Below are 21,921 nucleotides of genomic sequence, written 5' to 3' on the forward strand. Positions count from 1 at the left end.
TTACACTTGTGCTCCCAATTAGTTCTTTCAATATTGTTTTTTATCAACGCTAGAAAAATCCATAAGAATTTTCCTTTAATTAGATTGATGCATTCTTAGTCAAACGTAGCGGCCGGATATCTCATGCAACCCACTGTAACTTGTCATTTCATTGCTCAGCTAATTACACTTGGTTTGTACTAACATGACATGTAAAACTTGACAGGTCAGGCTCTGACTCTGATTTGTTATTTTGAATGACGGGGCTTAATTCATTGTTAACGTCCTTTCCTGATGGCCCATAATGTGAAGCCGGAAAAGATGTGAGCACAGGAAAAGTAGCGCTGAAGCAAAATCTGGAGCTGTAAGAGCGCTGGCAGAAAGGGATAGGAGTGCATAAGATTTGAGCATCGAATTAGAAGAAAAAAGGTCATCAAGTGAAACCCCACAGGCTGTGACTTGTTTTTGACAACAATAACCACGACTTCATAGTCGGCATGCATGTTTCGGGTTAGGCAGCAGCGGACCTGAAAATAACGGTTAATGATGGACGATGCTTGAAACGATCTCCTTTTTCTCCCACTAGAATCAGGTTCTCTTTTGTGAAAAGCTGGAGTAAGGGCTTAGAAAAGATACAAGTTGATTAGTGGTGAAAATTAGTCCAGCAACAAAATATTACTTTTTGTTTTTATATGTGATATTTTTATCGTAAGAATATGATTCCCTAGTGCTTAGAACAAATTTTTGACGAGTAATAAACAAATACACCATGGATGACATATTGGACAAAAATGTGATTCACATTATTAGACCAACTAAACAATTATATTCACATTGGACTAACCAAATATGTTCTGCATACCACTTTGACGATATGCACAATCTCTTGTGTGTTTCAAAAATATTATGAAGATGGCTCTAGAACACAAGGTTTGTGCCAGCCCCGAAATTTCTTTGCAAAATATAGTACAAACGTATACACACACCTATATTAATATCTATATTAATACACGCACGCAGACTGTACCCAAATGACTACATCCGAAAGATTGGATCAAGATATCTGGCATTGACGAAATCACCAATAAAAAAAATACAAATTTATAAGAAAAAGAACACTATGAATCAAGAGTATCGTTGTATAGTTACATCTTTTGTGTGATTACTTTGCCTGGCACCGACAATACTCAAAAAGTTACTAATTTATCCATGCAAAGAAAAACATACAAGGTTGTTGGTTTTCGCTGGGTCTTGCGAATGCAATTTCAATATGCTTTTTATGAAATCTAGAATATTATATGGGACAATACATTATAAACCCACTAAAAAGGAAATAATATCTTGCTTATCATAAAAATTTGGTCAAAGATCATAGTTTTGAAAGTACCCATTCCATGGTGAGAAGATTGTGATCGGAATCCAAGCACAACAGTTCACCCATGATAATATAAAAAATCTTACAATATATACAATGTGTTCCATATTTGTCTTTTACTTTGGACATCTGCTGTGATGTCTTAAGCATTTGCACCCCTCAACCAATGCCAACAGATCTTTGCTTCCATGTATACACGTCAAAACCACTGCTCTTGCCGCCACCTCAAACTTTGCCCCTTATCTAGATCTCCTTACTATGGCAAACACATTGTTAGCACACCTGAAAAGGGGTATAAAACTCATCTTTTTTCTCGCAAGAATAATTAATGTTTGACACGTGTGACAAATATTAAAATCACTTACAATTGTGCAATAACTTTTTAATATGATACCAGGGACATATTTTACAACTTTTGTGCAATAAAAATAAACTCATATAAGGCTGATATAACTCAAGCATAGGTTCTACTGGATTTTTTCTTAAAAAAGCAGTACTGAACCCTTTAGGGGTAGAGGTAGCCACACTAACACACGACCTACGAGCACCCGTTTCAGACTTGGGTATAGAACCTAGGTGGACAAGCCTTAACCGAAGGCTTCACTAATCGAACCAAGTGCTCGTTTCTCATAAGGAGGAACACATAGAACGGCACATATATTGAACAAAATTTACAGGAGCCCTGCTAGTTAATGCAAGAATTAGAATCCTACAGGAGCGTTGGAGGCTATTTGTTGGACCCTTCCAGTTACGTAATCCGCCCTGCTGAGCCGTCACTTTCAGCGAGCGCCTCTTGGCGGTTGGCTCCTGCAACAGAAATCCAAGGCGCGGCGGACCACAATCAGACACGGTAACACCCCGCACCGGCCACCTGGGCTTTAACCAATTCCCGTCTGGCAACCAAATGCTCGCTCCGCCAAAATCGTTTCCTTTCTTCATTGTTTATTTCCATGTGCGAGCGCCTGGGGGGTTTTGGGGGAGTCTTCAGTTGAGCTCCCTGCTCCCTCCTCTCTATTTAACCCCTCGTCTCCCCTCATTCCCACAGCCTAAAATCTTCGAACTCCGCTGAGCGCCTGAGCCCGCCTCCAGCTCCCGCCCCTTGGCACCACACTAGCCTAGTGCCTAGCTCGCCCGCTCCTCCCTCCCTGTCGTGCGCAGGAGCAGAGCCGAAAAAACCCGTCAGCTCTTTGGGGGCGCCGAGGCGGCAAGAACGGCCATGAAGTACGTGCTGGTGACCGGAGGGGTGGTGAGCGGCCTCGGCAAGGGCGTGACGGCCAGCAGCATCGGCGTCGTGCTCAAGTCCTGCGGCCTCCGCGTCACCACCATCAAGATCGGTACGGCAGTCATTCCATCCCCCCCGGCCGCTCGGCTCGCTTCCTGACGATTCATTTCTTTTTGGGGGGGCCTCTCTGGCTTTGGCGTTTCCGCGCCAAAATAACCGCTCCGGCGGAGAATCCGAAAAAAAGGGCGGATTTTTCGGTGGAAAAGGCTGGATTTTGAACCGGGTCTGCGTGATCTCTCCCTCGTTTTGCCGTTTGCTGGCTGGGGGTTGGCTTCTATCTGAGCCCAGAGCCCAGGCCCGAACGCCTCCCCTTTTGTCGTTTTGGCTGTGGTGGAACAAGTGCTGTTTCGGGCAAAGGAAGCAGCATTTCCGGACACCGGGGAGCTGTCTGGGGGGGTGCGATGGCCGCGTGGCAGCCTCTAGTGTGAATGCGCTTGGTGGCTGCTAGTTCGTGGCCGTCTTAATTAAGCTGAAAAATGAAATGGGCTCTTTTGCTCTAAGAAATGAAATGGGTTTCTCAAATTCGGTTGAACTGTCAAACAAAAACTGCCTCAAACGAACGCATTTTTGATGCACCAATCTGCTACACGGTTTTCGCTGTTTGTTGCTTTTCTCTGTTATTTGCTTTCCTCTATTGCTCTGAGGATTCCTGTTATTAAGTTAGTTGGAAGCTCTGGCTCATTGCTGTTGTTTTAGCCTTGTAGGCCTGGTTCTGTACTTCTGTTCATGTATGCTAAATAGTGCTGCACTGCTGCTGGTGACTGTTCGCAAAACATTTTCTCTCTCGGACACAGAGGAGAACTGCATGCTTGAAAAACTTTTGGGGTGCTTTCATCTTTTCTTTTGGTAATTAGCTGTTTTACACACTGTTTTCGGTTGTTGGTTACTGGTTCTTTTCTCGAAGAAGCGGATATGTGAACTTGGTGTCACAATCTTAGTTCCTTCAAAGAGACGGAATCCTCAGTAGTTTAGGTCAAGTTTGTCACCTCATGCATTAAAATTCTTTTGACAAAATTTTCATACCATTTCCTGAAGGAAGGTATTCACTTTGAAACAACTGATGGGAGTGCAAGTACAGATTTTACAAATGATTGGGAATTTGTGCTTTTTTCTTCCACCGAAGGTGTTCGTGTACCTTTGTTGGGTTAAGTCGATGGACATAACGACTCATTCTAACTTTATCTGTTTGCGCATTCCTTAGTTCTCTTCTGTTCAAGAATTTAGTTGTCAGGTTTCTGTCTATACTGGAAGTTGGTGAAGGGTTTAAAGACGCCATTTAGTTTTGTTAGGTGACATTATTTGCTACTCATAATTTCTTATAGTTTTTCATTTGTGACCCCCCATCTGCAGACCCCTACCTCAACACTGATGCTGGAACCATGTCTCCATTTGAGCATGGCGAGGTCTTTGTTTTGGATGATGGTGGAGAGGTAGCTAACCACAAGATTCTCCAGCATATCCTTTTCTGTGCCTCTCTTAACCGAAAAATACTGTTGGTATCATTATGGCTGATCATTGATCGTCTCCAGTAGCTCTCCGTAATGAACATTATTTTCATGGATTATCTTCTCGCATGGTTTCATGTTTCTGAAAAAGAAAAGAGTCATGTGGATATAATCTTTTCCAGCTGACCGGTCTTTCTTCCTTCTATTTTTCTTGAAGGTGGACCTGGACCTTGGAAACTATGAACGTTTTCTGGATATCAAATTGACCCGTGACAACAATATAACCACAGGAAAAATCTATCAGGTAATTGGACAGATGAGCCCTAATCCATGTGCAATTAGAACTTGTGTGGAAGATTGTGCTATCAAGTCAAAAGTTGGCTTTTATACTTCCCTATTTTTTTAAATGAGAGGGAGAAAGTTGTTTTTTCCTTTTTTAACTTTGACATTAACAAACCCGCGGCGTTCAATGGATATCTGTAAGTCATTGAGCATCTGATTGACTGAACGCACATGGAACCCACAAATCTTTATTGAGTCACTTTACGTTTCATCGTAAGATCCACAGCGGTACAATTATGCATGTGCAGAATCATCCGGGCCTCTAGCCTGCCACCGTTGTCGGAAGCAGCTGAATAAGATTCAGCCTGCCACATGGTGGATTAATTGTGGAGTTGATGACCTGTTGTCTGTTTCTATCAACTGGTTGATAAAGAATCTTTCTTCTATTGACCACCTGAATTTTGTATAGGATGCAAAAGTAAACTAGGTAACTAGGTCTGGAACTACATTTGAAACAAACACCATTAGCAGATAGCAGTTAACCGTTCTGTTGCGGTTGCATAGTAGGACCACATTATGCCTTTTTTTCTACATTATCATGTAATCTCCTGTCGATTGCACATAGTCCAACTCTTCTTGGACTTGACACCAACTGTACCTGCTGGTTTCATCATCTGTAATCTAACATAGTTTTCTTTGTAATACGTCGAATCAGGCTGTCATTAACAAAGAAAGAAGAGGTGACTACCTGGGAAAAACCGTCCAGGTGCGTGATCAGTATGTGGTCGAGTTTTCATGTGAGAAAAATATCATTGTTGACAGAGGTTACTAAACCTGTATTCATTTTTATTTTCGTTATCAGGTTGTGCCACATATTACAGATGAAATACAAGATTGGATTGAACGCGTTGCAATGAATCCAGTCGATGGCAAAGAAGGACATCCTGATGTTTGTGTCATTGAACTTGGCGGCACTATAGGTGAACATAATGATTCTATTATTGCTTAAATAGCAGCATTACTTAGTTCAAATACCTAGTGTAGTTTATCTTTGCTTAATTGTTCCCATAGTCGTGTAAGTATGCCGGTGCAGGGGACAAAATCTTTTCGCCGCATAACGACAGTGGCATTCTTGATGCAGGGGACATTGAGTCAATGCCTTTCATTGAAGCATTAGGTCAATTCTCATATCGTGTTGGTAAGAAAACAGCAAGTCCATCCCTGAGCATGACAATTTTCCTCTCGGCGTGGTCCTTTGTAGAGTTTCCTTTTGGCCTCAGTTGATATGCTTGTTCCTGTTGTGTACTGCAGGACCTGGAAACTTCTGTTTGGTTCATGTCAGTCTTGTTCCTGTTCTGAATGTAGTTGGTGAACAGGTAAGTTTTACTACTATATGAAAGGTGTGAGATGCTTGCATTTTTGTTAGCGTTGATGTCAGATTGTAGTATTGTACTATGTAGCAAAATAATTATGTTCCAAAAGATGAAGTTTACTTTAGCTTACAATTTAGATTTAAAAAACTTATGCTTTGTTAATGTGCTAACAATGAATAGTACTGTCATCATTGGAACCTAAAAACTACTATTTTTTTGTTTTATTTAAGTAGTGGAATTCTGCTAGCTGCTTTCTTGCAAATGATGTTTCTTTTCCTCATTTTTGTAGAAAACTAAGCCTACACAACATAGTGTTCGAGGGCTTAGAGGACTTGGGTTGGCACCGGATGTTTTAGCATGTCGCAGTACTGAGGTAGTCAGCATTCTTCTATTTTCAGTCCTTCAAAGATCTGTTGTTCATTTCAGTTTGATACTGAAAATTGCATCACTGACAGTCACTTCCATATTTTTGGCAGCCACTGGAAGAACATGTTAAAGTCAAGCTCTCACAATTTTGCCATGTTCCGGTAATGATAATACTTGCCATTTCAAGTCTGCTTTTGAGTTTTTACCCTTGCTCTTGTTCTGACAATGCAACTTATGTTGCAGATCTCAAATATTGTGAACCTCCATGACGTGACAAACATTTGGCACATCCCTTTGTTGCTAAGGGTAGGACACGTTTTCTCTTGCAGAATACATACCATAAATTTGGAATCCACATCTTATTTAACTATCTACAATGGAACTTTTTTTTATAGGACCAGAAGGCCCATGAAGCTATTCTGAAAGTTTTAGAACTTCAGTAGTACGTATTTTTTGAATGATCTGCAATTTTTTTTTCATCTCGTAGTTTGAAGGAGCAATGCTGATGTGTTCTCTGTTTTTTATTCCGATAACGAATGCAGTGCTGGAAAGGTACCTAGGGAACCTAAGTTGGCGGAGTGGACCGAAAGGGCCACTAAATTTGACAAATTGAAGACTCCGGTAGGATTCATTAGTCATTATTCTTCCTACTGTTCCCAGGTGTGAGGGGTAGAGTGTTACCCCTTATGTTTTTGAGCGAATGGCTATTTAAATTGAGCACTGTTGCACAATCAAATTTTCAGGTCAATATTGCCATGGTTGGAAAATATACTGGCCTATCAGATTCCTACCTGTCTGTTCTAAAGGTAACCTTTTTTAAAGTTCAGATGCACACTTGTACTTGCAATGATGATAATAATATTCTTACACATGAAGTTGCAGTCGATCACTTGATAGCTATATAATTCCATGTTTGATTACGAATCAATGGAAAAAAAACTAGACCAGAGCAACTCACAAGTAGTTATTTTTTTAAAAAAAATACTACCTTATCTTTGTGAAAATAAAGGCAGTGTCCCTCCTTACAGCAACATTCTAAGCTGGTGTTGCAGTAGTATACAACGTATATTAGTATGTCAGTTGAATATGAGCAGACCCGGCTTGAAGAGTTTCAATTTTCTTACATGACACGTTTTTTGATTTTTTTTTTGTTTAAACTGTATCTATGCTTCATTGTTCGTTGGAGCTCTGCCAGTCAAAACTTTTTTCTTGCTGGCAAAGCAAAGCTTCAATCCTGACGATATCACTCTTTCTGCTGACTAATTTACCGAACCTGACCTTGTTTCAGGCTCTTCTGCATGCATCAGTTGCTATGGAAAGAAAGCTTGTAGTCGACTGGGTTCCTTCATGTGATCTGGAAGATTCTTCAGCTAGAGAGGTCAGTTTATTACGGGCACCAAATCATTTTTATTCCTTACGGTGCTTTTGCTGATTCTTTCGAGATGCTTGTTTTGTGTAGACCCCTGAAGCCCACAAAAAAGCATGGAAACTGCTGAAGGTAAGCACACTTTACATCAAATGGCGGCATGATGCATTTCTTGCAAGTACTTATGCGGTCATTTGACGGAATTTCCACCACAGGGTGCGGATGGTATACTCGTTCCTGGAGGCTTCGGAGATAGGGGAGTTCAGGGCAAAATTCTTGCTGCAAAATATGCACGTGAAAACAACGTTCCTTATCTCGGCATTTGCTTAGGAATGCAAATTGCAGTGATTGAGTTTGCCCGTTCAGTCATGAAATTACGTGGTGCAAATAGCACAGAATTTGACCCAGCTGCAACATCGCCCTGTGTCATTTTCATGCCAGAGGTAGGTTATTGCTAACTTACCATACTTACTTGATAATTATTATCCATTACCATTCATTTTGATCTGTATACTTCGGACAACACTTCAACAGGGCTCAAAAACCCATATGGGGGCCACAATGAGACTTGGATCGAGGAGAACATATTTCCAAGTCACTGGCAGTAAATCTGCAAAGCTGTAAGAAAACACAAGCCCTCATATTCTTCAGGTCTGATGTATCATTGTTCACTTGATGAGGCGAAATATAACTGTTCTTCATGTGTCTTAGGTATGGCAATGCCACCTCTGTAGACGAAAGGCATCGCCACAGATACGAGGTTAGCCTTATCGAATTGTCTGGTAGCTATATTAAATCATGTATGCCACTGCTCTTTTGTATAACGATGAAAGTTTTATTTTTTCAGGTGAACCCTGATATGGTCCCAGACTTTGAGAGGGCCGGGCTTCAATTCGTGGGCAAGGATGAAAGTGGAACACGGATGGAGGTGGACTTGGAATTTTTTCTTGGATATTGTAGATATATAAGTAGTTGGTAATAATTTATTACAAAACTCTCTCCATCACCTAATGAATGGTGCTCTGTTGGATGCAGATCATTGAACTGCCCTCTCACAAGTTCTTCATCGGCGCACAATTCCATCCTGAATTTAAGTCGAGACCAGGAAAACCATCTCCACTTTTCTTAGGTAATGCAATCCTACTTTGCAAAAAAAAACCCCGCTATTCTCGACAAAACAAAACGACCACATGATCAGTTTTTGTTCTGATATCCACTCTACAAATAACACTGCTACTGCTTTCTGAGTATGGCCAAGTGCTTCATCTGAATCAACAATGCATCTCTCCTGACAGGGCTGATAGCAGCGGCATCTGGGCAACTAGAACCTTTGCTTCAACGCAGCTGCAACAATACGACAAAGCCACCGACTAAAGTCCCGAAACGGAAACTGTACCCAACTGTGCCTGTGAAGAATCCACTAAACAGCTTGGTAAATGGGTACTACCCAAATGGCACTGGCATTCACACCTAGAAGCACAATACTAAGCGAGGGCTTGATTGATATTTGCTCCTACGGTTTTGCTTGTACTCTTTTTTCATCTTCTTTTTTGGTTTGCATTTATCTCTGATCAACTGAGAAGGCTAGGGGCCGCTTGGTTTGCTTGCTGGCTAGCCTAGTCTCTCCTTACCAAGCAAGGCAAGGCTCGCTAGCGGAGGAGAGCCATTCCAGCTCACCCGGGCAAGCAAGAAAAAATCTTGCTTTCATAGAAATCGAGGCAACTGTCAAACTATCCAAACACATGAGACGCTGCGCTCCTTGCCTGGCTAGGCGAGGCAAGGTCTGTCAAAAGATCCAAATGTGCAAAGATTCAGCAAGCCCGGCCCCAGCTCCAGCGACACACGGTTCCGACATTTTAACGAGGAACGTCCTCCGGTCCGTTGAAGCAGGACTAGCTATAGGGTTGGGAGTTCTAGTGTGTGTGTGTGATGTTTCCTTTTTTTTTTTGGCCTAGAATTATGGCTGGAAGTGTCTTCGTAGCTTTACTAGAGCCCGGAATCTCTCCCTCCTATTTGTACAATGTACATTATGGAAGAACTTATCTAAGGACTGAATATACAAATGCTTGGCCAGGGTTGCGTTGTCGTTAAAATATTAACTACGACATTCACACGAACAGTTTGACTATCTGATTTAAAAAAAATTCAAGCAACATTGTTGCTGTTAAACTTGGTGTCTGTGCTGCCCCGCTGCATGGTGACTCGCTCAAGGATCCTGTTCTACCTTGAATTATAATTTTTTTTCTTGGCTTCAAAAATTTGGAGCTCAGGGCAATGATATGGGTGTGTGTTTGTTTCCCCGCATCTCCACATCCTGCCTCCTTGGGTGTGTATAAACCCACATTATAACACAGAAGGCTGCTTAGCTGTGTGCATCCACTATAGAAACCTAGGTGAGTATGTTCAGAATAAGCTTCACTGGTGCATTTTATATGGACAATATCTACTCAGTTTGCTTACCCTGATCAAGAACATACAATGCGGCTCTATAAAACCTCGTTCAGCAATCAAACACACCAATAATCATGCTTTTGATATTTTTCTTTTCTACCTTTGAAGCCCTTAACAGTACTTTATTCACCTAGAAGAAAACTTATTGTGCATTTCGATATATTGTAGATGGAATTTAATTTGGAATAATGACTAGTCGATGGAGGTTTGTTGTTGAGGAATAATGAGCTGTAAATAAATACGGTGATGAATTTCCACATGCACTGTTGACTGGGGCTTGTATGTTTAGTGCTTTGATGTGGGCGCTACATCCCTCGCCTGGTTGGGAAATCATCCTTCATCTTTTCCGAAAGAACTAGCAAACAAATTGCAATTTTCCTACTATGATTGAATTTTACTCCATCAGACACAAAAAGGAAAATAACTGCAAGCATTCCACTAACTCAAGAGTCGCATAACATTTTTGCAAAAAATGAAAAATGAACATTTTATTTGCCAACTATGCAGTCTGATTGTTTTAGAGAAGGTGAGCATTCTTCTGCTCATACATACAGGATACAACGTACAATTGCCATGTAGATGAAGTGATCCCCCCCCCCCCCCCCCCCGGTTCAGGACAAAATACCACAGTAATTTGTCATACAAAACCATAATACAGTGTTGTGGAATAAAAAATCCTTGAGAACGTAATAACTGATAAAACTGTACACACAAGCTGGCAAACTTTCAGAATTTTGCGTTGCTGTCTTCGGGAAAACAAAGCTAAGTAGCTTAAGCTAGCCTCCAAAATTGCTTCTCCATCCAGAAAATACACCTATTCATTGTCATAAAGTTAGCTGCTATAAAAGCTCTCTGAACAATCAAGCATAGTGGGCTCAAACGTTAAGAAAATAGCTATAAATCAGAATTTACCCAAAAAAGCAGATGGCTAAGCAAACACTCAGTAATCATACAAAAGAAAGAAAGTGAAATTTAGAAGGCAGATGTACTTGTTAACTAAGCCCAAAAATAGTAAGGAAAAAGAATCAACACTTTTAAAAAATTAAACTATCATATGATCATATCATGTAGCTTCTCTTCAAAATTACTTGCTGAATTGCCAAGTTTATATGCTGTAATGACTGACACCAAATTCTGCTAAGAGTATCCTCTTCCAAGCAAAGTCATGCAAACATGTTGCAAGCAGGTAATAATGAACTGAATAATCCATCACTCCTTCAGTAAAGTAGAGACTCACCGGTAGGCAATTGACTACAGCCAATGCTGCAGACGCATGAAGCAAACTACTTAAACCATTTCCCAGGATATATGGGATATCTGCAAGGAAAAGGAGTGTCCATCGAGGCTGGTAGGGGGATAACCTAACAGAACGTGCTGCTGATAACAGATCACCCACATAAACAAAAGATCCCTCACAAGGACTCTGTCCAAGGTCATTATTTGCAGGATGTGATGATGATGACAAATTTCCTCCTCTTTGTAAACATCCCAAAGAGTATGGCTTGGCATAGGAGACCTCAATCCATGAAAAGCCTGGGGTCAGAACAGGTACCAAGCAGTACTCATCCTGTCAGCATTGATCAAATAGACGTACATGAAGCACAGAATATAAATCATATATGCAGATAACTTCTATTACAAGAAGGGTTGACTTCCTAAAGATGGTTCCTAAGACTCTTTCTCATTGACTTTTCCAGGATTGTTAGGCATGATTTGCTTTCCAATGCATATTTTTGTTGTTGTTGGACAATACTGCCCCTGCACTTTAAATGTGCATGCATACACATACAGCTAGCAGCCGTGAGCTAAGCCAGATGCCAAAACATTAATTGGAGTGTTGATACAAGTGCTTCAGGAAAACATGCCCAGCATAAATGGACGGAGGTAGTACCAATCAAAACAAATCAGGGCTCTTACCTCAAAACATGCACGACTAATTCCGTCATCTTCAGTTCTCTGCCACCCATTTCCACATTTTCTGAGCTTTACTACATCTTTTGCAATTAAGCAATATTTTCCCTCAACTTCCTTCTGGTCACTACCTCTGCCGGTCTTCTCGGTTAAAATGGCTGAGCCATTAGAGATAGCTTTTTCAAAGGCTATCAATTCATCTGGGCAAGGCAGCTTGTCTCTTATATGCCAGAGATTTTTGCTTGCATCCATCCATGACTCAGGCACACAATAACCCTTGCCAGAACTAGTGGCAACATATCTCTGAGAGCCTTCAAGGAACTCAGGACCATTGGATTTTGCTGTAGTATCTTGGTTCAGAATCTTGATCCACTCATCAATTCTTGTTATTTTCAGACCATCCACAGAGAGGATAACATCATGAGCAGACAAGTGTTCTGACAGAGGAGATGTTTGTGAGATTCCCGTGACCTGTTCTGACAGTCTTTTAGATTCTAAAAGGTTGCCAAGATCAGAAACATGTAAACGCAAAGAAGACTTACCATAAGGCCATCACCACTCACATAAAGAGGATATAACACCGCCGGAAGTGATAATGTCATCAGCACACATACTGCACAGAGCTATTAAATATGAAGTCATTACAGAAACTTGCAGAACATCAACATGAATCGAGTAACATGCTCAGCTAGGATGACAAGATACACAAGTATTGAAGTATATACCATTAAATTCCACCCTTGAACTACATCTAAAACCGCAAGTGTTGTTACAGAGTCTACAGACTCCCAATAGTATCCTGAGTTCCTGACATCCTGTATTTACACTTCTCTAAGGTCACTTTCTAAAACAGCAACTGTTTCTATTTGGTTGGTATACCTTTTTTTTTGGGAACTCTATTTGGTTGGTATACCTTGAGGCTTTGATTTAGGCTGCAGAACTATAGTCAAGCAAAGGAATTGAAAAAAGAAGGCAAAACCATCTCCTACATATTGATATCAGTTTCTGATGTCCCAGGCAAACAAAATATTCCCTCCAGTATGCTGTAGCATGTAGGAAAGATACTCTCTGATGTATTCCCTTGAATATCAACCACTACTAATTGCTACCTTACGAGAAGATAAGGACGCATTTGTATGGTGTAGGAGCCTGGTTTCCATTTTTTTCAATATATCTCGGCTCACATTGTTTAAACCAAATATTCAGTGAGATAGTGACGAATTACATCTTATGTACTTATTTCTTGTTTTTTGCCTCCATCATTGTAAGTAAACAAATAGTTATACATGTTTATTTTGATTAAAGCACTACAATTCTGTGTAAGTTAGCAAGAAGTACCACGGATATTGAAAGTAGATGGTAATAAATTATGAAAATAAAAAAGAGACATAACCAAAAAAGATGGTTTGCTCATATGTTTTGGAAATAATTAATGCACAACAGCATGGCTTACCACAACATTATGCCAAATTCCTGCACAATAAATCCGGAGCATCGAAAAGAGAGGCAGATTCAACAGTCGGTCATAGTTCAGAGCAACAAATGCCCCAGGAAAAAGTACAGCAACAAATATGGCAACATACTCAATCTCTACTCCCTCACTGTTAAACATGTAGAAAAGAATGTGTCAGAACATAACAGGAAAATTATTCATGAGCAGGCAAAGTAAAACATAATACAGATGTTTTGAGTTTCAAGTGAACAGAAATGTGAAGGTAAGACAAAGACCTTGCTGCTGCAATGGCGTGTCCGAATTCATGAAAAGCAATAGACAAGATTGTTGACATTATGATGATTGTGGTATCCATAATAGATATGCTGTGCCCTGAAGTCTGCAATAAGCAGAAATGCATGGTGGGTTGTTGATGTGAGAAGCTGAAAAAAAAGGAAGTGCCAAATTCTACTTACCAGTAGGTTCTTTAACCAGGCACTAAGACATCCACTCCTGAAATAAAACACACCAATTGACTCCCACAATAGCATCTAGGAAGTTAAACAGAGCACACCACGTAAGACTTGTATACTTAAGGAAAAAGTATAATCAAAGAGAAAACTCTTTCCACATTACAACAAAAGATATGTGGACTACCTGCTAAACCCACCACACATATATAAAGAAGTGTAATATTACATGCAGTTACATATCAAGTGGTAGACTTAATTAGATTAACAAATACTTAATATTATCATAATGTCTAGTAGAGATCTAATCAAACCCATGAGAAAGCCAAACTAAAAAGTTTGAAAACAAATCCTTTGGAAACATTGAACCACCGAAAGGAAATCCCTATGCTACAGTCGGTAGGAGCTTAATCATTAGAAGCACTGATGTCAATTTTATATATTATAGTAAAATTAAGAAATTGCCACCGCATATATAGGAAACTGATGTGAAATATCAGCAACGCCCTCTGTCTGAACAAGCAGCCGGTCCATCCATCATGAACCAAGACAACTAATGGAGGCATATATAGACTCATGTACACATTGTAAATTATGTCAATGATCACATCATATTGTAAGGTATAACTGCACGAGTTGTTCTAACTGTTTGAGAAGCAACAGTCAGTGACATCACGGGGTCCATGATACAAATGAACATTTCCAACTTTTGAATATAATGCACAGAACATTGGGAAAAACTATTAGACATCAACTTACCAAGGATATACCGACTAAAGCGATGACAGAGAAATAAACGCCTATGGAAAACCATGCTCTCATGAATCTGTGAAAAATGAAGGAAGCTCAGTGTAACTTTGAAAGTAATGAATGACTTTGGTTGACATTCTGAGAGTGGCAAAGAAACTGCACTTAAAGTCTCTTGTATTGACACAATGACACCACTGCTTGAGAAGTAACTGAAAAACAACGAATTTTGAATACAAATGTGTGCACAGTGCACCTAAAAAAGATCTACGAGTCTAACTGGTGGTCTGAAAACTATATCAGTAAAAAGAATACATACAGGGCTATATGCTTAAAGTTTTAGAGAAGAAAACGAAATAAGCACCCCAGATGAGAGAAAAAAGGCTGAATTTCATGGTTAGTTGGTTAAACAAATAAGTCTGGCACTAAATTGGTTATCGAACTGTTACAATGCCCGATCTGCCAGAATAACATGTTTAACTTCAGTCACCTATATGGACAGCATTGCTTCAGAAGCAACTAAAAACTAAGAAATTGAGAATACAAATGTTGATAGTCTGGCAAGAGAGGCTTAGGGTGTACGTAAGAGCAGAACAGTTCTAAATATATTACTGAAATTCAGAAAAAAAAAGTGAAACGAAAGCAGTGCATCTGTGCATGTGCATGGATGTAGTCTGAAAAAAAGGGGTACATAGGTTATGTAGTACATCAATTCAGACTATCTTGCACTAGATGCTACGGACTTCAGGCAACAAAATATTAACACCTGAATTTTCTACTCATGCCAAAAATCAAGGGACTAAATAAGATCTTCAGAAACCATACCTAGCATATTTCGACCCCAAACTGAACAGGGTGTCATTGAAGGCATATATCTTGCAGTCACAGTACCTGAATTTTGAGCATCAACAAAGAAAGATTAAGAGACAACCCCACTACAGTTACTAAATAAAAAAACCGAAAATACGAGAGAGAAACCTAAGAAGGATGCAATTTAGATCGAGCTTCACGAGTAGAGAGATCGCGAGAGAAGAGACCGTGCAGTTCACGAACCAGCAGGAGACGGAGCGCTCGGTGCGGCGGGTGGAGGTGCTCGTGAGCAGGGATGCAGGGGCGCGCCCCCGTCGGCTGCCGCGGCCTGCGCCGCTGATCATTCGAGCAGCGGGGCGGGGCGGGGCGGAGGAGGCGTCGCCGCCGGGCAAGCAGGATTTCTTTCCTGTTCAGCTGGGCTTGGGCTCGGACACTGCAATAACGCAATTCTCACTCGCAATTTAGAGTAGCGTTTAAATGCCGGTATTTTGTAACGGTCGGATCCATATTGGAGGGTTGGGATGATTCGTAAACGAATCTTGCAAATACGCCCTTTAGCTCTTCCACCTTTACATCTCCCCTCCTCCACTCTTGGTCCATTTCGCTTGTTCCGTCCAAATCGCGCCCCGTTGCCAAGGAGGGGAGGTGCAGATCTCACGGCCTCGCGCCACACCGCGGCTTCTAGAAGCTCCACCGCCCGCCGCTGCGCGCTTCTAGAATCTTCTGGTCCATTCGATTCGCGAGGGAATCCCGTAGGATCGAGCGGGACGGGGGGCGGAAGCTTGGTTGGAAGGAGGAAGAGGGGAGGAGGAAGATGATATTGCTCCAGTCCCCGTCGAGGTTCCTGCTCCAGATCCTGCAGGACCGCGTCCTCAGGTGAGTCGCCCGCTGTCGCACTGCTTTCGGCGTAGACAGAACAGAAACGCGTGCTGCTGCTGGCGGCATGGTTGTTTGCAGCAATTTCATTTCGTTTCGTTTCGTTTCATGCGGTGTTGGTGCTGCGCAGCGGCGAAAAGGGCATGGACATCGACTGCCACACGGTGGAGTTCGACGATGTGCGGTATCATATCCAGGTGAGTTCTGTCTTGTGTCGCGTCGTAATTTGCTCCAAAAACAGTGGCCGCTGGGCCAATTATTGGCAACAAATGGATGGTACACAATGTGGCATGGTATTGACAAAATTTTGGCGTCCATCCAAATCAGTGTCGAATACTTGGGCTAGCTAAATTTTGGTTAGGTGGGTTGGGGCACAAATCAAACATTTGATCTCAAGGTGGCTTTGTATTCGGTATTTCAGTGCCAAAAAGGATATACAGTGCCAAATTTTAAGTGTTACAATTTGAGCTGAATGTGTTTTCGAATTGATAGGTTGATATTGTTCTGTTTTAAGTAGGTTTTCATTTAATTTCACTGTGTGTGTATAACAGCTCTTCTTGGGAGTGGAAGCTGCATTTTACCCAATAGACCTTAAAATATAGTTTGTAATATTTTTTTATTTTCAGTGTTGGAAATGGATGTGGACATGACCCTGTCATGTATGAACTAGCCGTTAGGATCAGTTATCAGCTGCCTCATGCTCGATATCATGCCCTGATGTAATTGTTTTTCCTTTTCAGTTTTCTATGAGGAATCCAAAGGTAATGGTGCTATCGGTTGCTTTGCCGCTCCCACCTCCTGAAGCGATTCTGTATGATGGGCTTCCACTTGGTGCCATTGAGGCTATAAAGGCTGCTTATGGGCCGGTTGTGCAAATTCTTGATCCTCCAAAGGATGGATTTGATCTTACGATGAAGATAAACTTGACAAAGCTTCCGCCAGATGAAGGTTCTAGAGTTCCCTTTCCAAGGTTATAATTGTCTTGTTGTGCTGCATGATCAAATTGGTTGATGCTTCCGTGTATCTATAAATGCCACTTGTAGTAAAATTTCAATTTAGCGTAACATATCCAAGGTTATAGCTGCCTTGTCAAACTGCATGATCAAATTTGCTGATGATTCTGTGCGTCACTATATGCCATTCATGGGCAGAATTTCATTTTAGTGTTAACAGGTAGTTGGAAATTGAATAGATGCTTCAGATATCATGCGCATGTATGATGCAGTTGGTTGCCTGAGACTTACATTAGTTGTGCTTTGAATAGATTAAAGTAACTGCTGCCCCTATGAAAGAAAAAGGTGACAAAAAAACTCCTGAAATTGTAGTCCTTCATTTTCTGGCATTTTATCATTGTATTATCATTTAACCTAAACTTATTTGCATCTTTACATTTTCCATCTAATTCCGATCCAATTATCTTGATTTTCTTTGTTCAACTGTTATTCTTGATTTATTCCTTTAGTTTGGTAAGTTGCGAACTAAGATATTTTTGTATGTACTGGGAATGTAAGTGTTTTTGTACTGTTGAAGTGTTGTGTTGTTTTTCCAGACCATCATAATAGGTTTTTGTTAATTATGTCCATTTTGTTACATTTGTTTGGTATTGATGTGAGGAACTCTCATATTTCTCCTTTTCTTCCATCGCATTAAAATAAATTTACATTTAGGCCCTTGCATGTTTTCTTCAACATTATTCATTTATGATTAGCCTGCCAACGCCATAGACATCTCCTAACATGTGATCCTTTTTTCCTCCTTTTCTTCCATCGCATTAAAATAAATTTACATTTAGGACCTTGCACATTTTCTTCAACATTATTCATTTATGATTAGCCTGCCAACGCCATAGACATCTCCTAACATGTGATCCTTTTTTGTATTTAAGTCATGTTCTCAGTATTTATAGCTTCTGATCATCTATTTTTCTTAACTATATTCCAGAACAAAGAAATGCTATCTTGACACAAATTGCATCTGTTAGAGAGGTTGTGCTGGGTGCACCACTGAAGGTTCTGCTGAAACATTTAGCCTCGAAGACAGTAGCTCCTAATGTTGACAAGCTTGTTGCTCTTGTTCACCGTCCTAATGAATCCTTTTTCCTCGCTCCCCAGGTATGACTTTAGGGACAGCCATATCATATAAATGTGCATATCATGCAACTAGTACCTAGGTGTTATATTAGTTATATTAGCCCTGATTATTCTATGTACATGAATGTATTACTTATGTATTTGATTTTACGGTCAATCTGTTCAGTGCTGCATTGATTTTATTATTTGCACCAAATGGAATTAACTGTTGGCTTTTCAGGCAGATAAAGTTACTATTGTGTACCCAATGAGATTTCAGGATTCCATTGATATTGTTTTAGCAACTTCCTTCCTGCAGGTATTTTTTATGCTTCCTTCTGTCTCTTTCATCAGCTTCGTGACCTATTCATGATTTATGCATTTTATCTGTATCATACCAGCTACATTTGACACTAAAGATTAACATTAACCTTTTCAGTACTGCTACAATTCATGCTGCACTGTATATATACAGCAACCCTTCAGTTATTGAGTTTTTCAAGCTCAAATAAAACTTGCTTTTCAGTGGGCGCTGACTATCCTGCCGAAAGCCCTGGCATAGCTATCCTGCCAAAAAGTCTCAATCTGATGGGAGCATTTTGTTACTCATTCTCTTCTTGCTGCTTAAATGTAGGAATTTGTGGAGGCAAGACGAACTGCCGCACTTAATAATGTTCCTTCTTGTATGTGGTCTCCGGCACCTCCCCTTGAGTTAAAAGGGGTACCTGCTGATGCACTGAATGCGAATGCTGGCTTTGTTACTTTTGGTAATTTACACTTTTACTAGTATGCCTTGTTCCTCCATGAAGTTATTTTGCCTCACAAACTTTTCATTTGTGCAGTTGTATACCCTCGGCATGTTGAGGGTAAAAAGCTAGACAGAACAGTTTGGAATTTGTTAACATTTCATGCTTATGTAAGCTATCATGTAAAGGTAAGATCATTTTCTGCATCATTTGTTTATATAGAGTTTCTGCCTGCAGGCTCCGTGGAACATATGGGAATTTACTAGACTTGGTGAATTTGCACATATCGTATGAATGGCTGTATTGAACTGACAGATCCTGGAACTGATTGCTTTGCACTGAGTGACTCTATTGTGGCCTATTCTAACTAACATGCGCCATTGTTCTTTTTGTATGCCTCATATTTACCGAAGGAAACTCGCTCGCTCTCCCTCTCCCTCCCTCCCTCTCTCTCTAATTATTTCGTCATTAAAAATACAGCAAATTTTCAAAGAAGTCTGGGGGTTTGGATAAACCATCTGAAGAAATTATTACAAAGGGGGTAGAGGAAGTAAATTTTGTGAAGTATTGAGTTTTCACAGTCTACACCTCAGCTTCTGGGTCAGAACAATAGAGCTGCTAATACCTGTAGTGTCCAAAGGACTCTTCTTTTCTGATCCCCTATTTATCACTAGCAGGGTTGAGTGGCCATTACAACCTTCTTTTGGCTTGGCCTGTAATTGCAGAAGGCTATCTTAGGACCAATTGAGAATAGTTTTCTTAGCAGTACCTAGCAGTCTCAATGGCTGAACAGCACTGTATTGAAACATTTGATATTCCTGTTGTTTCTGTAATCTGCTATTAGCCCAAATTAATTGTTTCTATGTATGTCTAGAATCAAGGAGGGGTGCTCTGGTCGTTGCTTCCGTTTCTTGACCATCACATTTGTCAAGCAGTCTAAAATCGCTGCTCTTACAACCCCACAATGCGTTAATACCGAGATGCTGAGGAGCATAGATTATTAGGTGTCAAACTGATAGTCCACAACACAAAAAATACTTATTTATGTCTCCTTTTTTTCTTTTTACTTTATTGTGGTAGCAGTTATTTGTTCACAGTAACTATTATCTCATTGTCGTATTAACTCTTGATATTGCATTTACACTAAACTGTTATTTAATAATTATTCAAGTTCTGAGTTGCTATTTCCTTTATCAGTGTTCTGAAGGATTCATGCATACTAGGATGAGGCGCAGGGTTGAGTCGCTGATCCAGGTAGATTCAAACATCCTTTTATTGAACCAGGCCATTCTAAAGATGTTGTAAATGCTTTATCCAATCTCTCCAGTAACCCTGCACAGTTCATTTTAATTCTTGGTACCCTCTTTAGCAACAGGTGCTGATTAAATTTTAATTAAGTAGTGTTGAGTTGGTTATTCCTGAAACAAGAAGAAAAAACGATACTGTATTGCGAACAAAGAAAGCAATAGTTCCAAGTAAAAGTGAATGTGAAATAACCATCAATACCCCTACTGAACAATATGATACAAACAAACACTATTCTTCTTTTAAAGCATTTAATTAATTAGGGGCAGTGAGTGAAAGCATGCCAATGGACAAACATTGTGAAACGTTTTTCTCCCAAGGCCATAGACAAATGCAGCGGAATGGAGGGACTAGGTTGGCAATAACTTAATAGAAAAAACCTAAATGAAATACTGTTTGCTACAGAACCATGCAATTCGTTGTTCAGGCCCACAGCATTTACCTGACCTGCTTGACACTGCAGGCTTTGGACCGAGCGAAGTCTGATGCAGAGAAGCTGAAGAAGTTGGTGCATGGCGCATCTTTCAATAGACTGGTTTGTACTTTGTGCAAGTAGCTAACTCACGTGCATATGACATCCTTTCTACCACAATTGATTCATACTATCCTTGTAGAGCCTGAAGAATGAAGGGAATTGAAGTCTGCACTCGGAAATCTTTGACAAATGAGGTTGGAGTTTCCTTGATGCCGGCTGTACTACTTGGTTGGTGACGCCCGTTCAATTCTGTGGAGCAAAAGATAGAAGGGGTGGAACAAAACCGGCATCGTATACTGTTCTTCTGTTATAATTGGGTGATGAATATTTGTATTCGGTGCTCACAACAGAACATTGATGATAAATTCTAGGTTCAAGTGCATGCCTCTGTAAATCATTGAGCAGATGTTTTTAATGAGTTATGAAAATTTTGCTCCTTTAGGCACTTTGTTCAGCCGTTGTGTCATTGTGACTCTCGTGTATCTTCTCGCGGCCTCGCCAACCCATTCACGAAAACGTCTCCTGCGCGCTCCCACCCTTTTCCATGTTCCCATACTCGTACTTGTAAAAAAAAACTATCGAAACGTGCATGAAAAAGTCAACAAAAAATATGAATTGGTAGATAATGTAAAGATGCATGCTTCTACAATATTTGAGGAAAATCAGAGAGATGACAAATCAGCCTGTGAATATGGTGCGGGCTGTGGACCTCTCCCTCCACGTCAAATTCAGCCTTCCCCACGACGTGCAGCTCGCCCTGAACCAAGTTGCGCACCTCCTCGACGGTAACACGCCGGTATCCATTCCGCATCGACGACGAGATGGAATGCTGGCGGAGCAGGTGGCAAGGCACACGGTCGGGTCGAGCCAGCCCCTCGACGGTTTCTTGTGCGGGGTTTGGGCCACGTTGGCCGTGGTAGCCCTTGCATGCACGGTCGTGCTACGCGGTCAAGATGATACCCGAGGCACCTGAGATCGAGCGTACGTTGAGAAATCCACCTCCATCGATCACCGAAGTGGAGGACCGATTACCAAGAAGCCCTGCGCGTCTCGACGTCAAGCTTGATCGTGCTGGAGAAGAAACGCCTAATAAAAAACCATACATGGATCATGGGTTCAGTCGGTATTTGGTTCAACAGCTGTAGTGCAAACTTAACTAGT

At 40.8% G+C, this 21,921-nt stretch overlaps 3 protein-coding genes across 5 annotated transcripts; 2 read left to right on the forward strand and 1 right to left on the reverse strand.

Annotated features, from left to right (window-relative positions):
* Window positions 1-2,364: 2,364 nt before the first annotated feature.
* LOC117857947 (uncharacterized) lies at window positions 2,365-9,541 on the forward strand. Its single transcript, XM_034740877.2, has 21 exons — window positions 2,365-2,688; window positions 3,987-4,066; window positions 4,299-4,385; window positions 5,079-5,129; window positions 5,226-5,343; window positions 5,505-5,561; window positions 5,675-5,739; window positions 6,026-6,109; window positions 6,213-6,263; window positions 6,346-6,408; window positions 6,498-6,544; window positions 6,645-6,723; window positions 6,846-6,908; window positions 7,391-7,480; window positions 7,562-7,600; window positions 7,684-7,911; window positions 8,003-8,088; window positions 8,180-8,228; window positions 8,316-8,396; window positions 8,504-8,597; window positions 8,764-9,541. Exons 1-21 carry the CDS (start codon window positions 2,571-2,573, stop codon window positions 8,940-8,942), a joined length of 1,809 nt encoding a protein of 602 aa, XP_034596768.1. The 5' UTR covers window positions 2,365-2,570; the 3' UTR covers window positions 8,943-9,541.
* A 974-nt stretch (window positions 9,542-10,515) lies between these two features.
* Window positions 10,516-15,734, reverse strand: LOC117857948 (membrane-bound transcription factor site-2 protease homolog). 3 transcript variants are annotated; one of them, XM_034740878.2, is made up of 10 exons: window positions 15,458-15,732; window positions 15,305-15,370; window positions 14,492-14,558; window positions 13,739-13,813; window positions 13,559-13,662; window positions 13,284-13,431; window positions 12,373-12,453; window positions 11,837-12,301; window positions 11,157-11,486; window positions 10,516-10,733 (listed from the first exon to the last, which is right to left on the reverse strand). In XM_034740878.2, exons 1-10 carry the CDS (start codon window positions 15,631-15,633, stop codon window positions 10,557-10,559), a joined length of 1,689 nt encoding a protein of 562 aa, XP_034596769.1. In that variant the 5' UTR covers window positions 15,634-15,732; the 3' UTR covers window positions 10,516-10,556. The 3 variants fall into 3 exon arrangements, 2 of the variants coding, with proteins under 2 accessions (XP_034596769.1, XP_034596770.1); XM_034740879.2 differs by having other exon boundaries at window positions 10,517-10,733; window positions 15,533-15,732; XR_004640884.2 differs by having other exon boundaries at window positions 10,592-10,733; window positions 11,157-11,452; window positions 15,458-15,734.
* A 138-nt stretch (window positions 15,735-15,872) lies between these two features.
* LOC117857950 (actin-related protein 2/3 complex subunit 2A) lies at window positions 15,873-21,214 on the forward strand. The gene is made up of 10 exons (XM_034740881.2): window positions 15,873-16,165; window positions 16,296-16,362; window positions 16,906-17,113; window positions 18,107-18,276; window positions 18,476-18,553; window positions 18,869-19,001; window positions 19,077-19,168; window positions 20,178-20,234; window positions 20,749-20,820; window positions 20,900-21,214. The coding sequence occupies exons 1-10, from the start codon at window positions 16,104-16,106 to the stop codon at window positions 20,921-20,923; spliced, it is 963 nt and encodes a 320-aa protein (XP_034596772.1). The 5' UTR covers window positions 15,873-16,103; the 3' UTR covers window positions 20,924-21,214.
* The last annotated feature ends 707 nt before the right edge of the window (window positions 21,215-21,921 follow it).

Source organism: Setaria viridis, chromosome 5 (assembly GCF_005286985.2).
Source record: "Setaria viridis chromosome 5, Setaria_viridis_v4.0, whole genome shotgun sequence".
Classification (NCBI taxonomy): domain Eukaryota; kingdom Viridiplantae; phylum Streptophyta; class Magnoliopsida; order Poales; family Poaceae; genus Setaria; species Setaria viridis.

Bases quoted from the DNA above. Each gene is read 5' to 3' on its own strand.
- LOC117857947 (XM_034740877.2), top strand. From the start codon at position 2,571: ATGAAGTACGTGCTGGTGACCGGAGGGGTGGTGAGCGGCCTCGGCAAG. The intron at 4,386-5,078 runs GTAATTGGACAG...ACGTCGAATCAG, and splicing joins CCACAGGAAAAATCTATCAG to GCTGTCATTAACAAAGAAAG. The intron at 5,344-5,504 runs GTGAACATAATG...TTCTTGATGCAG, and splicing joins TGAACTTGGCGGCACTATAG to GGGACATTGAGTCAATGCCT.
- LOC117857948 (XM_034740878.2), bottom strand. From the start codon at position 15,633: ATGATCAGCGGCGCAGGCCGCGGCAGCCGACGGGGGCGCGCCCCTGCA. The intron at 14,559-15,304 runs GTATGGTTTCTG...CATTTTTCACAG, and splicing joins TTGGGGTCGAAATATGCTAG to ATTCATGAGAGCATGGTTTT. The intron at 13,432-13,558 runs GTCTTTGTCTTA...CATGTTTAACAG, and splicing joins CACGCCATTGCAGCAGCAAG to TGAGGGAGTAGAGATTGAGT.
- LOC117857950 (XM_034740881.2), top strand. From the start codon at position 16,104: ATGATATTGCTCCAGTCCCCGTCGAGGTTCCTGCTCCAGATCCTGCAG. The intron at 17,114-18,106 runs GTTCTAGAGTTC...ACTATATTCCAG, and splicing joins AAAGCTTCCGCCAGATGAAG to AACAAAGAAATGCTATCTTG. The intron at 18,554-18,868 runs GTATTTTTTATG...GCTTAAATGTAG, and splicing joins TAGCAACTTCCTTCCTGCAG to GAATTTGTGGAGGCAAGACG.